At 32.1% G+C, this 15716-nt stretch overlaps 3 protein-coding genes across 18 annotated transcripts in view; 1 reads left to right on the top strand and 2 right to left on the bottom strand.

Moving 5' to 3' along the window:
* Positions 1–14: 14 nt before the first annotated feature.
* Positions 15–1282, bottom strand: LOC136777077 (ubiquitin-conjugating enzyme E2 G2). Its single transcript, XM_066733136.1, has 5 exons — positions 1164–1282; positions 791–1075; positions 596–677; positions 412–530; positions 15–346 (listed from the first exon to the last, which is right to left on the bottom strand). Exons 2-5 carry the CDS (start codon positions 831–833, stop codon positions 87–89), a joined length of 504 nt encoding a protein of 167 aa, XP_066589233.1. The 5' UTR covers positions 834–1075; positions 1164–1282; the 3' UTR covers positions 15–86.
* Positions 1282–10920, top strand: LOC136777068 (leucine-rich repeats and immunoglobulin-like domains protein 3). The gene is made up of 13 exons (XM_066733121.1): positions 1282–1741; positions 3640–3783; positions 3866–4003; positions 4075–4215; positions 4293–4580; positions 4673–4816; positions 4898–5136; positions 5220–5369; positions 5473–5787; positions 5868–6149; positions 6223–6522; positions 6577–6864; positions 7785–10920. The coding sequence occupies exons 1-13, from the start codon at positions 1503–1505 to the stop codon at positions 7910–7912; spliced, it is 2796 nt and encodes a 931-aa protein (XP_066589218.1). The 5' UTR covers positions 1282–1502; the 3' UTR covers positions 7913–10920.
* A 1496-nt stretch (positions 10921–12416) lies between these two features.
* The window catches only part of LOC136776568 (trehalase-like), a 42839-nt gene continuing 39539 nt past the window's right edge, over positions 12417–15716 (bottom strand). For 14 of the 16 annotated variants that reach the window (XM_066732181.1, XM_066732188.1, XM_066732191.1 and 11 more), the window contains one exon: positions 12417–15550. In XM_066732181.1, coding sequence (XP_066588278.1) covers positions 15409–15550 — 142 coding nt within the window. In that variant the 3' untranslated portion in view covers positions 12417–15408. The remainder of the gene's footprint in view (positions 15551–15716) is intronic. The other 2 variants (XR_010823090.1, XR_010823091.1) reach the window with 1 other exon arrangement.

Below are 15716 nucleotides of genomic sequence, written 5' to 3'. Positions count from 1 at the left end.
GTGTGAAGGATAAATCAAGGATGTATAATTTTTATTAAAACATAACAGTTTTGTCTTATTATTCAGATATTAATACAATTATTAAATTACGGAGGTATGCCAAGAGTTTTCTTAACAAGCTTCTGTGCAACTCTCTCAAATTCAGCTCGGTCTTCCCTCCACATTTTTGCAGCATCAACATTTGCTCCACTTTCATCATTGGGTTCTGCCAACATGCTTACTACACTTAATAAAATCTTTTCTACACTTTGTACTGGACTCCATCTCTCAGCACTACTTTCATATCCCATAGGGTCGTCTCCTGGCGCATGTAATATACTTATACATACTCTGCCATCTGCATATACTACAAAAATATATCAAATTATTTTTTGTTTTCTATATCTCATAATAAGTAAAATAACTTCGTACTATTAGGATGAAACATTTCACAAGTAAATTGCATTTTTGGTGGGCTCAAAGGATAGTCTGGTGGAAATACAAGTTTTGCTGGGAAAACACCTCCTTCAAAACATGTTCCTTCTGGTCCACTGTTAAAAAAATAATTACCTTCAGTAAAACAAATAGTACTGATTGAACCTACATTATTACATACGTGATTAAAGCTTCCCATTCAAAGAAATTTTCTTCATTTATTGGACCAGCAATGATTCCTTCTGGTGGATTCAGGGTCAACTCTATAAATTCAATACACTATTTATATAATTATATTGGTAGATTAAGAAGGTTAGTTTACACAATACGAGTAAATTGTTATTTTATAAGAGAAATGTAACAAATTTAACGACACCTTTGTACTCTGCCATCAAGCGCCTTAACGCTGATCCGGCCATTTTCCTTTTTTTTCACTCAATTCTTTACCAGAGAATGTATTACACCATTTTAACACAATTTCATGACTCTTGTCAAGTAAAAATTGATATTGATTGAATCATTGAAATTGAAGAAATGAGCACGTCAGCCAACGTCAGTAGGGCGCGATGGGGCGCGAGGGCCGAGGAGTCCGAGCCTCCGAGGACAGCCGATTCTGCCGGGAAGGGAGGAGGGGACGATAGCAGTCTCGCCAGTCCCTCTTCTATAATTTAAAAACTCAAAGATGTATGATTGGACAAATTTACCATACTTTCCTTTTACAGATAAAATGGGATTGGAAATTTTCTTACTGTTCTTATAGTACCGTCCAGAGGACAGTCTTCGTAGATGGCGTTACGGTAGACGGCTTCGGGCTTAAGAGGGGAGTTTCTGTGACCCCTGGCCTAGGTTCAGTTCAGTTGTATTCGGAGTTGTGTTCGTTGTATTGTTAGATTTTAGAGCCAGTTGTAGGCGTCATCATGGTGCGTAGGAATTTCCGTTTTTGAGGGACCAGTTTTGCCTTTAATTGACAAATACGTAGCATTTAACTTATTATGCTAATTATCGTCAATAAACCTAATTTCGAGAAAGAATGGGGAAAGAAATCGGGAAAGTTCGGGCATAGTTTTTGAGTTGGACTTACGTTTACAATGTCGAATTGGGAAAACGCCTTCTCCCTAGGTCGAAGGACAAAAAGAACATCAAGAAGTGGAATTTTTGCGTTTATTTTTCTACTCATTTGCAATTCTCTATCTGGAATTTTTGTGGCTGATGCTGGAGAAGCAGATCAGTGTCCCATAAAATGCTCCTGTCTCGGGAATATAGTTGATTGCAGGGATTTGAAACTCAACGAAGCACCTAGTGGTCTACCACCATGGACTGAAACACTGTGAGTAAATAATATCAGACCTTTCTCGTTTTTGATCACAATGAACCCCAATACAATAGATCCTCTCTTCCAAAGAATATTCCTTCTATTATTCGTCCGTCTATTCTCCTTTTTTTCATATACCCCCACCCTTTTTTTTCTCATTCTAGTCTTCCTTGCTCACACAGACATATTTGAGCCTATATATAAATACATATTGATGTAATTTCTGAAAATAATGCCTATAATTTTCCATTCTTATTAAATTTATTTTTTATACATTACAATATATTAAGTTTTGTTCCAATTGATTTTGATTATTAATTATAAATGTGAGTTTGTTTGAGTGAATATATTTCTTCTTTAAAGTTTTAATTATTGCTCAAATTTTGTAGTTTCTTATTGTTGTTTTTAAGTTTTATTAAGAAATTGTCATGCTATAGTAAATATTAATTTTTATCATGGTATATTAGTAAATTAATGTGTTAGTGTTTCATGTTCCTTTTTTTATTCCAACTTAATAATTTACAAGTTAAATGACACTATCGATTGTAAAATAATCGAGTGAAGATAAGATAAAGCTTAAACCTAATATAGAGTTTTTAATAAATATTTTCTTTAATTTATTCACCAATTCATTATATATACAGCTAAATGTCAAGCTATTAAAATAAATTTAAAACAATAAAATTAGAGAAAACATTGTGTCTGTGAAATTTAGTATCAATATAACAAAACAATTGACTAAGTAACTCTATAATGCAAGCTTCCTTTGGTAAATGTATGATTGGAACAATTTGGTCATTAAACAATGATCTAGCAGTATCAGTTATTAGATATGGTTTAGCCAACTGATATTTAATGTCCCATGATCACTAATGGGCATAAAGTAAATACTTATTGTTCAATTCTTCTATTGATATTCTATTTTTTAATTTTCATTATAAAAAACAAAATTTAATGAAATAATATTATTACACATAAAGGTATTGGACAAAATGAAGGCTCAATTTTTAAACAAATTTTATTAGTACAATTCGTTACAAAGAGCAATCTAGGACTGGCTTACCACAGACACTAAAGAATAACTTTGGCTTGTGACATTCCTAAAAAAAACTATGCCTAAAGCTTCGAACCCATGGGCGCTTTTTAAAATAAAAACAAAAACAAATGTTCCGTACCAGACTTCGCAGGATAGCATTCAAATCGGCTGTTATTATAATGACAAACAGGCGGTTGTATTCCAGGGATGTGCCATCAATCGATAAGCCCCCAATTCCGCATAAATATTTCTCTCAGAAACTTCCAGGCGTTCTGACCATGACGAGTTATTACCCTTTAACAACTCGCACGGATGGACCTATCTTTTCATGAGCTCGATGTCCAAACAGCCACACTATCACTGTATACATTGATCCATGTGTTCACACATACGATCGTGGCAGCCCAGAAAACCACAACGACGATGCAACCTCGAACAATTACAAAATCCGCCTAAAGATTTCACGGTTCTTAAAAACAAAACGCCGAACCTAATTCGGCTACAAAAATATATTGAGTTCAAGTCTCTCTGAATTCAATGGAATTTGTCTCTATTTAAATATTTATTTAAAAATAAATTTTAAAAAAAAAATTCAATCTGTATATTAAGTCTAAATAATTTGTATTCATAAGCAATGAGAATTGTTTGATTTACAAAAAATTAAAAATTAAACTACCTGAGTAGGATTCTAATACCATATATAGTTCTTTCTGAAGGCTATTGACCATTGTCAGTTTTTATACCTCACAGTCAAGGATATCTACCTCTGAATAGGGATAATTCATTTCTTAGAACCTTTACATTTATCTCTCCATTGAATAAAAAAGGAAATATTGGATTTCTTTTCAATCTACAAATAACTAATTTTTTTTTTTAGTGATGTGAGTGTCAATAGACTAGGAGATGACTTCAGACTTGCTCTATCTAACAATGATACATTAAAAGTACTGAAAGTGAACAAGAACCAATTGACAAAAGTTCCAGATTTAACGTTTGCACCAAACTTATATCGTCTTTCATTGTTAGTAGATGTTACATTTAATGATAAATTTCTCAACTCATTAAAATTTCGTATTATTTTTTATAAAAAAAATCTGTTGTAGATCGCATAACTCAATTACCAGTATAAATGGTACTGCATTACTGACATTACCAAATCTTATAAATTTGGATTTAAGTGGAAATAATATAACAGTTTTACAGAGGGGATTCTTTTTGGCTCCTAATCAGCTATTGCATCTGTAAGTATGTTTTTTAATCAATTGCAGGAAGTAACAAAACAAAAAATTTTTAATAAGTGGCATTTTTTCAGACACTTAAATTCAAATCAAATAAAAATAATAGAAAATGGCTCTTTGGATAATCTAACTTCATTGGAGGAGCTTCGCTTAAATAAAAATCATCTAACTCACATAAAAGATTTATTCTCTAATCTTAAAAGACTGCGTATATTGTAAGCATCAAATGATAATAACCATATTTTATAGATTTAATGAGTAGAATATAATTTAATTAGGTTTTTTTTTGCAGAGAATTAAATAGAAATGAGTTGCGGCAGATTCGTGGCTTAAGCTTTAAAGGCTTGGAGAACCTGGAGGAACTGCGTTTGACAAAAAATAAAATTGATAAATTGGAGGATGGAGCATTTTATCCACTGCCAAATTTGTTTTACTTACAGCTTGATTTTAATCAGCTAACTTCAGTAAAAAAAGGAGGACTTTGGGGACTAAATCACCTGGACAAATTAACGTTATCTCATAATAGAATTTCTATGATTGACCATCAAGCATGGGAAAGTTGTAGGAATATCACAGAATTGTAAGTATTATTATAAACAAATAAATAATTATGTTTTGAGTTAAAATGCATTGAATATTTGTACATAATTGATGATAAATTTTTATTTACAGGGATTTATCACACAATGAATTCACTTCTATTGAACGAGATGCTTTTGAATTTTTGGATAAGTTAGAGACCCTAAATTTTGATCATAATCAAATAACATACATTTCCGATACAGCATTTAGGTTTACACCAAATTTGCGCGTGTTGTAAGTGATTATAAAATATTGATAAATCTTACTTTCAATGTATTTATTACCATGTATTAATTTATACTCTGTCTTCTCAAGGGAACTCAATGCAAATAGAATTTCCTATACAGTGGAAGATACAAACAAAGCATTTGGTCCATTAGGGAATTTATTTAAATTGGGACTAGCACATAATAGAATAAAGTCTGTCAATCAAAAAGCTTTTGTTGGTTTAAGAAACGTTACTGAATTGGATCTTACTGGCAATAATATAACAAACATTCAGGAAAATGCTTTTGATTCTATGCCAAATTTAATCAAACTCAAAATGAATTCAAGTAAGGGCTTTTATTTTCAATTTTCATTGAATAATTTGAATAATTCCACTTTACAGTTTAATTTTATAAACAAATTTTTTCAGGATCCTTGGTATGTGACTGTGGTTTACAATGGTTAAGTGTGTGGTTAAGGAGAAATATGCTTAGCAGCGACGCTAAAGTCCATTGTGGATATCCTGCCTGGCTTGAAAGGATGCCATTAACTCAACTTCATCATACCAATTTTACTTGTGGTAATTACTAAAATATTATTTTTTGTGAGAAATTTGTATTATTAGATTTATGATTTGAACATACCTTAGTTCCTATGTTATAAAAATTGTACTAAATTTGCAGACGATTATCCTAAGCCAAGGATAATCCAAGAACCTGTAGGTCAAATGAGTATCAAAGGTGATAATGTAACACTTGTATGTCGAGCGAACAGCACAGCAAATGCTCCACTTCACTTTACCTGGAAACATGACAATGTTGAGATGAAAAAGAGAGATTTCCAAAATGACGTATCCACTTCTGAGAATGGAGTGACAGAAGTAACTTCCACATTGACTATCTTCAATGTAACTCATGCCCATGCTGGCAAATATCAGTGCATGGTTACTAATAATTATGGAACAACATATTCTGCTAAAGTCAAATTGAGTGTTCTGAGTATGTATCTATTTGAAATGAAAATAGCTCAAAAATACTGAAAGTCCATTCATTATATTAATTTTTCTCTCTTTTTACAGTTTTTCCTTCCTTCTCAAAAATTCCAAAAGACATAGAAGTAATGGCTGGAAGTACTGCAAACCTGGAATGCTCAGCAGAAGGTCTTCCAGCCCCTCAAATAGCTTGGCAAAAAGATGGTGGTAATGATTTTCCAGCGGCACGAGAAAGGAGAATGTACATGATGCCAACTGATGATGTATTATTTATCATTAATGCCAAAGCAGCTGATGGTGGAATTTATTCCTGTACTGCACAGAATCTTGCAGGATTAATAATTGCCAATGCTACACTTACTATACTAGGTATATTTATGGAAAATTATTTTGCTCTAAATACACATTTTTATATGAAAATAATTTCTGGTTTAAATTTTAGAGACGCCATCCTTCGTAAAGCCTATGGAAAATAAAGAAATAACAGTTGGCGGTTCAATTGTCTTGGAGTGTATGGCTGGAGGTTCACCCAAACCAAAATTGTCTTGGCGCAAAGACGGCAGTCCATTGCAAGCGACAGAAAGGCATTTTTTCACTGCCGAAGATCAATTGCTAATAATTGTCAACACTATTCTGAGCGATGCTGGCAGTTACGAGTGTGAGATGACCAATTCTCAGGGTACCGTGGTTGATGCATCAAACCTCACTGTTAATCCGGGTAAATATTTTTTTGTAATCGATTGTTTATATTATTAATAATTTTTTCATAAGCTTATTGTTTATTTCATTTATTTAGCTCCAAGCTCATTGGTTAACGAAGATGATATATTAGGCTTGATAATAATTACCGTTGTGTGTTGCGCCGTTGGTACATCAGTGGTATGGGTGGTAATTATTTATCAGACTAGACGTCGCTTAAGTGCTTCGCACAATACCAATTCACAGCCGGTTACTTCCATTTTACCCATTGTCACGGAAACACAAACCCATTTATTTCTGGACACGAGTTCTCAGCATAGCAAAGACAGTGGAACTGGAGATAGTACAAACCCTAGCAGTGATCAGCTTCAACTGTGTCTACCTGGTATTAAAACATTATATTTATTGTCATTTATTTTCAAGTAACATTGATTTAGCTTAACGGGATCCCTCACGCGTGCTTTACCGACAGTACAAGTCAATAAACATTTCGTTTAATAAAAGTCAAATGCGAACCAAATTGCAAAAACGGGCTTCTTTATGACAAGGTGCCAATTCTAACGAGTCAATCCAGCTTAAAAAAACTCAAATCGGATGAAGAATAACGCTGTACCACTGTCCCGGGTTCTTGAAATGGAAATAACCAAAAGTAACCTCTCTTCAAGAACGCGGCACAATGGTACAGCGTTATTTTTCAACTAATTTGAGTGTTTTTAAGTTCGTTTGACTCGTTAGGACTGGCACATTATCCTACAAATGCCCGATTGTTCAATTTGCTTCGCATTTGAATTATATTAACTTAATTGTTTATTGACTTGTACTGTCGGTAAAGCACGCGTGAGGGATCCCGTTAACGGGATCCCTCACGCCTACTTTATGGACTGTTCAAGTCAATAAACAATTAGTTTAATAAAATTCAAATGCGAAGCAAATTGAACAATCGGGCGTTTGTAGGACAATGTGCCAGTCCTAACGAGTCAAACGAACTTAAAAACACTCAAATTAGTTGAAAAATAACGCTGTACCATTGTGCCGCGTTCTTGAAGAGAGGTTACTTTTGGTTATGTTCACTTCAAGAAAGCGGGGCAGTGGTAGAGCGTTATTTTTCATCCGATTTGAGTGTTTTTAAACTCGTTTGACTCATTAGGACTGGCACCTTGTCCTAAAGACGCCCGTTTGTTCAATTTGCTTCGCATTTGAATTTTATTAAACTAATTGTTTATTGACTTGTAGTGTCAGTAAAGCAAGCGTGAGGAACCCCATTAAATTGAGTTTATTTTGATAAATAATCTGTATTTTTTTTAGAAGAAGCTATGGCCCGTCAAATAAACAGTGAAGACGAAACAGCAATTGTAACGGTTGGCGATCCCCTTTTACATTACACAAATCACGAACGAAAATTGCCCAAGGATAGTGACGAATATGAGGTATAAGAACCTGCACTACAGAAAGAGTAACGTAGGCAATGAAAAGTGATATTTTGCACAATTGACAGAAATTATGCGTAATTTGAAAAGTGCATATTTAATCATCAACGTTGCATTTAATAAATGGGTAAATTCACTCGTCGAATCCACTGAAACTTATCAAATTCAATTTACTATAAATGGTCACAAATGAAAAGTTTTATCATCCTATATATTTAACAGTGACAGGAAAGCGATATAACGATGGTTCGACGTTGTGGAAATTGGAAAGTAATTTGAAAGTATAATCATATGTAAATATTCGTAGGACTTAGAAACCGATATGTATCGCTATATAATATAGGCCATGACAAATTTTAGGCTTTGTCACAAGAGTATACTATATTAGAAGGCCACACAGCTAAACCAGCCTTTTGTGATAGATATTTATTCTAGAGTTAGTAATTAGATATTTACGGTATTTGACAATTTAACCATACGAGCTAACCGACATGCAGATAGTAGCCCCTATCTCCACCAAAGTGCTGATATATTTTGCGAATTGTCTTCCTTCCTCATCTCGTACGCTATACTTTCCCAACTATATTAATCCTTAATTTTATTTGTTATTGATAATTGCTCATTGAATCGAACTACTTATAAGTTACTTGCTTAATTACAAGATTTGCGCGCAAATATCTTTTAGTATTATATACTTACTAAGCTAGTAACATTCGTTTTGTTGACAATGTATTATTTTTATTATACAAGCAGTGAAGTTGTGCAAATGTTTATTACGTTATTGTTTTATGATTATTTTAAGAGATATACTTTAGAAGAGATTTGGGAAAAGTACGAAAAAACTAGGTGCCTATTGGAAAAACAGTGACCTTATAAAATTAGAAACTTTGGAAAGTAACTTTTAACAAATTTTTTACAGCACTTTGGATAATCTCTGTGTCTTACAAAATGTATATGTATATTTGACAATAGCGTTATATGCAGAAAAGCAAAGAAAGCTTATATAATTATCGATTATCGTAAGCAAGAATGTGTTAGATTTTTAATGTGATTTGTGATAATTTTGTATATATTATATATATGTTATTTGACGAAAATTAAGAATTACGAAATTAACTAAAAAGGAGTTAATCGAGGTGAATTCAATTGAAAAGAAGGCACAAATAATATTCATGCGAACAAAAAACGATAGAATTTGCAGTAATTTGCGATGACAATTGCTTTTTACAAGCAGAAGAAAACGCGAAGAGAGAACATATTTTTCTAAACACTGTTATAGCACGTAACGTGAAAATAACTTCCATAGCTCGTGAACAAAGACTAAGCAAGCCATAACTTCATTTTCATTACAATTATACTAAATGAATAGTTTACAAAGTCTAAGTGGTCTTGGGATATCTCCCAATCGCTGTGCCTGAAAAACTTAAATACTATATTAAGTTCGAAAACAGAAACTGAAGTATTGTTTAAACTGAATAGTTTAGTATGCTGTTCTTATTTATAAATATATGTATACACATATAGCATATGTATATGTAAACAAATTGCTTATTGTGTACCTTTAACTAGTGCGGATTGTGAATGTACAATGTATTGAAAGTGTAATAATTGCGTTTAACCGTCTGATCTTTTTCACGGACTAGTGTTCTCTAGTATAAGAAAATCACAAGGTCTGTTTTTTTTCAATGCACTATTGCATTGGTGCAATAGTAAGATTGAGAAAATATGTTTGTTTTATTTTATCTAATTGTACCAGTACGATAGTGCAGCGAAAAAATCCATAGTTTCCTTCAAGCTTTCAATAAAAATTAGAGCGTCTAGTACATTGAACTACTACACTTAGTGCGATTGCAGCACTTTGAAAAATAATAGAAAATTCTTAGTCACATTGACTAGAAGAATCCTTTATACGATTATCTCGTATTAATGTGCATTAGTTCATGAAAAAGAACAAACCTTATTTTTGTGTAAGAACTGACCCCGTCGTATTCTGTAACTTTAACGAAAATTTTCGGTATCGGTAAGGACCGTCAACGATATATATGTATAGATATTCATTAATCATTGCACAAACCGATATTTGTCATTAACTTCGGCCTAACTATACCGAGATTGTCGACAAGGGTTACAAAATTGCCCTAATGAACTAGGCTATCCAGTTTAGTGCAGTTCAGTATATTGCTAGCTCTTTACTAGTGCAGTGAAAAAGAACATGCCTGATGTATAAGGAATAGAGTTTTAAATGATAACGAGTATTACATTTTGCCACCGAATAAACTCTGCCTGGATTTAGAGCCCTCAAAAAAGCGTTTGATATTATTTATACCAATTATTTGAGTTACATAAAACAAAACTATGCAAATATTATATTTGTAATTAAGGATTTTTACCAAATTAATGACATTGACTAATGCTGATTTTTTTATTATAATTTTTAAAGTAAAAAATAGACTAGTTAGAATGATGCTTTAGATAATGTGTAAAAACAATTCCAAATGGGCTCTATATCGCAAATGATATTTAACGCACGAAGAGAAATATTAGCTAATATTAATTGAAAAGCTATATAAATTGATCACATACAAATCAAAGAATCAATTGACATTAATTGAATATCTCTTTGCAAGTAGTAAATGTTGATCAAGTGAATTATAATTTACCTAAATTGGAGACATTTAAGATCAAATGAAGAAATTAATTAAAACAAATTCTATATTTTACATATTAAGAAAATAATTTTCTTAATAATAGCTTAATAATTCTTAACGTGCGATTGTACTGATAATGCATCTGTTTGATTCAGTATTTCCTTGTTGTTATATAAAGTATTCTGTACAAAATACAAATAATCCCCAATAGCTAAAAGAATGAGTTATTTATTTCACTTATACCACCCTCACCCTGTGGGGTGTGATATGAGTTCATAAGTGTTTGGTCTCCCACTCTCCCCACAATGTTACTCAAGGGAAATAACGGGATCCCTCACGCCTACTTTATCGACAGTTAAAGTGAATAAACAATTAGTTTAATAAAATTCAAATGCGAAGCAAATTGAACAATCGGGCGTTTGTTGGACAATGTGCCAGTCCTAACGAGTTAAACGCACTTAAAAACACTCAAATTAGTTGAAAAATAACGCTGTAGCATTGTGCCGTGTTCTCGAAGAGAGGTTAGTTTTGGTTAGTTCCACTTCAAGAACGCGGGACAGTGGTACAGCGTTATTCTTCATTCGATTTGAGTTTTTTTAAGCTCGATTGACTCGTTAGAATTGGCACATTGTCATAAAGAAGCCCGTTTTTGCAATTTGCTTCGCATTTGACTTTTATTAAACTAATTGTTTATTGACTTGTACTGTCGGTAAAGCACGCGTGAGGGATCCCGTTAAGGGATTCGGGCTGTTTGTCTATATATAGTTTTGAAATAAAATATTTACAATTCGCAAGAAAATAAGCACTATGGAACAGAAATTGTTAACTTTAAAATTTAAATACATGAATAAAACAATAAGTTCTAATAAAAGTTATATCGGCATATTTTGCAATTAATTTGCTATATGAATATGTATTTAACAAAAATTATAAAAATAATCCGCGTATATTGGACTAGCAATTTTTTTGCTAGAAATATCCAATAGTAAAATGCGAATTAATAAATGAAAAGTTAAAACATATGGATAGTATAACCGTGTACAGTTATGAAAATTAGACCAGCATATTTTGTAATTAATCTGCTCTAAAAATATGTATATAATAATATATAAGAAAATCCTTTTCGTTTGGTTGAAGAAACAGTTTTAAAAGAGAACCTAAGACAAAATGAGATAAATACATATTTTCAGAGGAAGGTAAATTTATATCAACGTACCCTTTTTCTTTAGATCCATTAGTATGATTCCTAACTAATACGATATGCTAAAGGGCTTGCCTAAGTTGCCTATATAGCGAAAGCTAAATCTGAAAGAAAAACAAAAAACACACGTAAAATATGATCTTAATTGATCTTACTGTGAATTCTAATTCACTCTCGAGAGAAAGAAGCTTTTCAATTAATAATATTTAAGAATATTTTGTATGTTTCGCCAAGAGGAATGCAGAATTGGCACCAGAACTATTGGGACTTGTGGTGAAAGTTTTTTGGAAAATTTTGATCGAACTCTTCAAATGAGATTATTTTTAATAAACCGTTAGAACTAATTATCTGAACTATCAGGAAGTCTTATTTATAGCTAAATTAACTTAGATCTCTATTAAAAAGCATTTTATTTTTAACATTAGGTGTTGTGAGAAGTTAGCTCCCAATTGTTCTAATTTTATTTTTTTTTTAATTAAAACGACTAAAATTATTTATCTAAACTATCAGGAACTTCTATTTTGGTCTAAATTAAGTCAGAAGTGTATTCAGAGCTATTAAAGTTTGAGTCTTGGGTCCTAACTTCACACATATTTACGGGTTCAAATCACTGCCCTGTTCGAAATGAAGAAAGAAATGATATTTAATTAACCAAATGGGCTCTTGTCACGTCGTTCATGTGTTTATTAAAATTTCCATGATACGTACAATATACATATATTACACAATTAAATCTTGCTCTGCCTTCCTTTTATGCATAGACGAGTCATACAAATGTTAGAGCTGTTAGTAATACATAAATATCGTACAATTCACAGTTGAAAATCAGGCAAGAAACTTAACTGACGATAAAATATCTCAATTTACTAAATTAATTCAATGAGCTGGAAAAGAATATTGATGCAATGACTATTTCTATTTGTCAGAGTTTAACATACTTACACATAAATAATTAAATTTTAACGTACTTGTGTAAAATAGTAATTAGCGAGGGAAGAAGAAAATGAACAAAAAAGTTATTCTGTACAATGACTATATATGACAGGCCTACTTATCATCGAGTATCACAATTATCAATTATATAACATATATATTGTACAATAATAATATCGTCTCTTGGCTCGTCCTATAATTATTTAATTTACTTATTTGTGACAAGTGCTTAAAATTCTATTTCACTCCCTCCCCTCTCTCTCCATTTATTTCATACTTTCCACAACAATAATTAATAATACGCCAAATTGAAAAGGCAATTATTTAGAATTAATCGATAGCCTTCGTAAAATTTTACTAATAATCTAATAAAAACAATATTTATACTTATAATTTATAGACACGCAAATACATTCGACAATGACAAATTCAGGAAACAGGGTTTAAATAAAATGAAATATTTTAAATCTTATAATCTTTACCATTTTCATTGGCATTATTTTGTTTTTGTAGAATTAATATTTTAACGTACGTATAATTACTCTCCTTAATCTCATTAGGGACTGAAGTAAAAAATATCCCTGAGAGAGACGCTCTTGAATTTAAAATTTTGGCTAAAGCAGTGAAGGTTTTTGCACAATTATTGCAATGATTGTAGACTTATTATCAGTATAGATTAAACTTAAGTGGTAAAAGAATGAGTAAAGCAAACAGTTGAACTTTACAGTTTCTTTTACTTAAAACAACTATTCTATAAATTGTTGTTTTCAAAGGAACTTGAAAGCTTAATTGTTTAAAGAAATACTGATTGATAATGGAAACCAAATGTTCACTGTATCTTCATTAAATAAAAATTATCTACGTTTGGAGAAACTTGAAAGCTCGACTTTATTTTTATAAGAAATATACGACTGGTAGTTTAATGCAAGTTGGATTAAGTAGGAAATAGAAAATCCTAGCATTATACTTGGGACCTGCGAATTTTATCATATTTTCTTTTCATACTAAAAAAACTTCGATCGACGAAGCTTTTATTGCGAATGTTAAAAAGCGTGTACATTAAACAGGCATTATAAAAATGTTAGCAAAAATACCCATTTTTCCAGAATAATTCTAGTGTCACCTTAATAAATCCCTCGCTTCTTAAAACGATATTCGCATAGCACGTTGTTAATTTATCTTATTTTACCCTAAACTCTCACATATATTCAATATTCACGTTGATCCTGTTATAATCACATACAAACGAATTACAATGTTAAACATAACTTTTAGTCGTGACCTTTATAGCATAAAACAATTGATCAATTAATCGATATTGATAATTGCATTATTTCATATAATAATCAGTATGTACATTTTTCTATAGATTTCCAACTAAAGCCATTTCACAAGAAACGTTCGTCGATTGATTTACTAATTGAATTATTTACTTGTTTACTAATTAATATTCACATACCTAAATAGCAAGTTGAATTTTACTATGGGCCGTTGTAATTTGGAAAAATTCAGGGCTGGAAACCTCAGAATTTGAAAACAAAAAAGCATTTTTTATGTTCGGGAGATTGAAATAAGGACATTCTGAAGTAAAACTAGATAAATTATATAACAATTTATCATTTTCGCATGGAATTACCGTCTACCTAGAATGATTACTGCTTTTTTGTCTTCAAATTCTAAGCTTTCCAGCCCTGAATTTTTCCAAATTACAACGGCCCTATCATTCATAGAATTGAAAAATATCATATCTTACACTTGGCTATAATTAATAATTACGTCATGGTCGGTTCACGCTTCCCATATGTGCACATATCCTCTTAGTACAATAGAAAAGAACAAAATATAGCGCTGATATACTTTTATCTTGAGCTTCGACCCAGGATCCAGCGTCCAAATTATAAATTCGTCACCAAAATCTTTCTTCTCGCATTCAAACTTCTCTGTATATTTTTTAGCACAAAACTTTAAGCTGCTTGCATTCTTTACATAAATCTTTTCCACGCGATTTCCATTCTTGTACTTACAATCGTTTAAAAAAAAATATCTTTTACACACAACTTTCACTCATCAATGTCTAACCTTGCAAAGTTCATACAAAATTCTATTTTTACCAAAGAATCTCATTCTACTCCAATTTTTCCTCGCTCTTCTAGTTTCTCTCATTCTTTTCAACCTTAAACCATAAGTATGCAAAACATTATTGGGTATTACATGGTCTACATATTGCCTGGTGAAAAAACCATTAAAATAGCAAAAAGTGGCAATGGCAACCAATGGCTGTCAACACTTTGTTTTAGGAGCTCAAGGACACCTTGCAGACTTGTCATTCTTCTCAAGCATCAGAGACTTCCCGTTGACTTTGCAGACCCCCTGATTATTTTGAAGGTCGATCAGGGTCACACGCAGAGTATCTAAGAAATTTCCAAGATCTTATTTCTTGCTCTCCTCTCCACATCCACGGATAGCACACAACCGGAAGTGGTCCAAGCTTTCCGGAAGCATCTGGAAAATCTTGACTTCCTCTCGCGGAATTGTTGTTTTCTTAAAGCGCCTTTTCAAGGTCACCCAATAAGTCTCGACCGTTGATAATTTTCTGAAGGTCGCGCAAGGTCCCAGAAAATGGTCCATTTCTTTAAATCGCATTGTGCGCTTTATATACAGTTCATTTGGTGCTAATAATTTATTGATAAGCAGTTGGTGCCCTAATGGAACAGCGGTCGTCAATCGTTGCTCATGTCTTTTAGTTCGGTATAGGCAAACCTCTTCCGGTACAGGTTGCTGTTAACAGTCCCCACATTTCTCTTGTTCGGCATGGTTGAGGGCCCAGGTACGTAATAGTGCCTCCTCTTGTAAACCACCATTCTGTAAAAAATTGAAAATCCACTGTTAAATACACTTTACTTTTTTTCATATACTATATAAATAATATTGACACCAAAATTTATAATAAAGTTATAAACATTTTTGATATATTAGAAAGTAAAAGAGAAAATATTACTATAGAGTAATTAATAACATTAAAAAAAAT

This window comes from Prorops nasuta, unplaced genomic scaffold (assembly GCF_024137725.1).
Source record: "Prorops nasuta isolate Cenicafe-Biocafe unplaced genomic scaffold, Cenicafe_Pnas_1.2 PNAS00010, whole genome shotgun sequence".
NCBI lineage: Eukaryota > Metazoa > Arthropoda > Insecta > Hymenoptera > Bethylidae > Prorops > Prorops nasuta.
The sequence above is the reverse complement of the archived record's forward strand: the minus strand, read 5'-3'. Positions and strand labels throughout refer to the sequence as shown.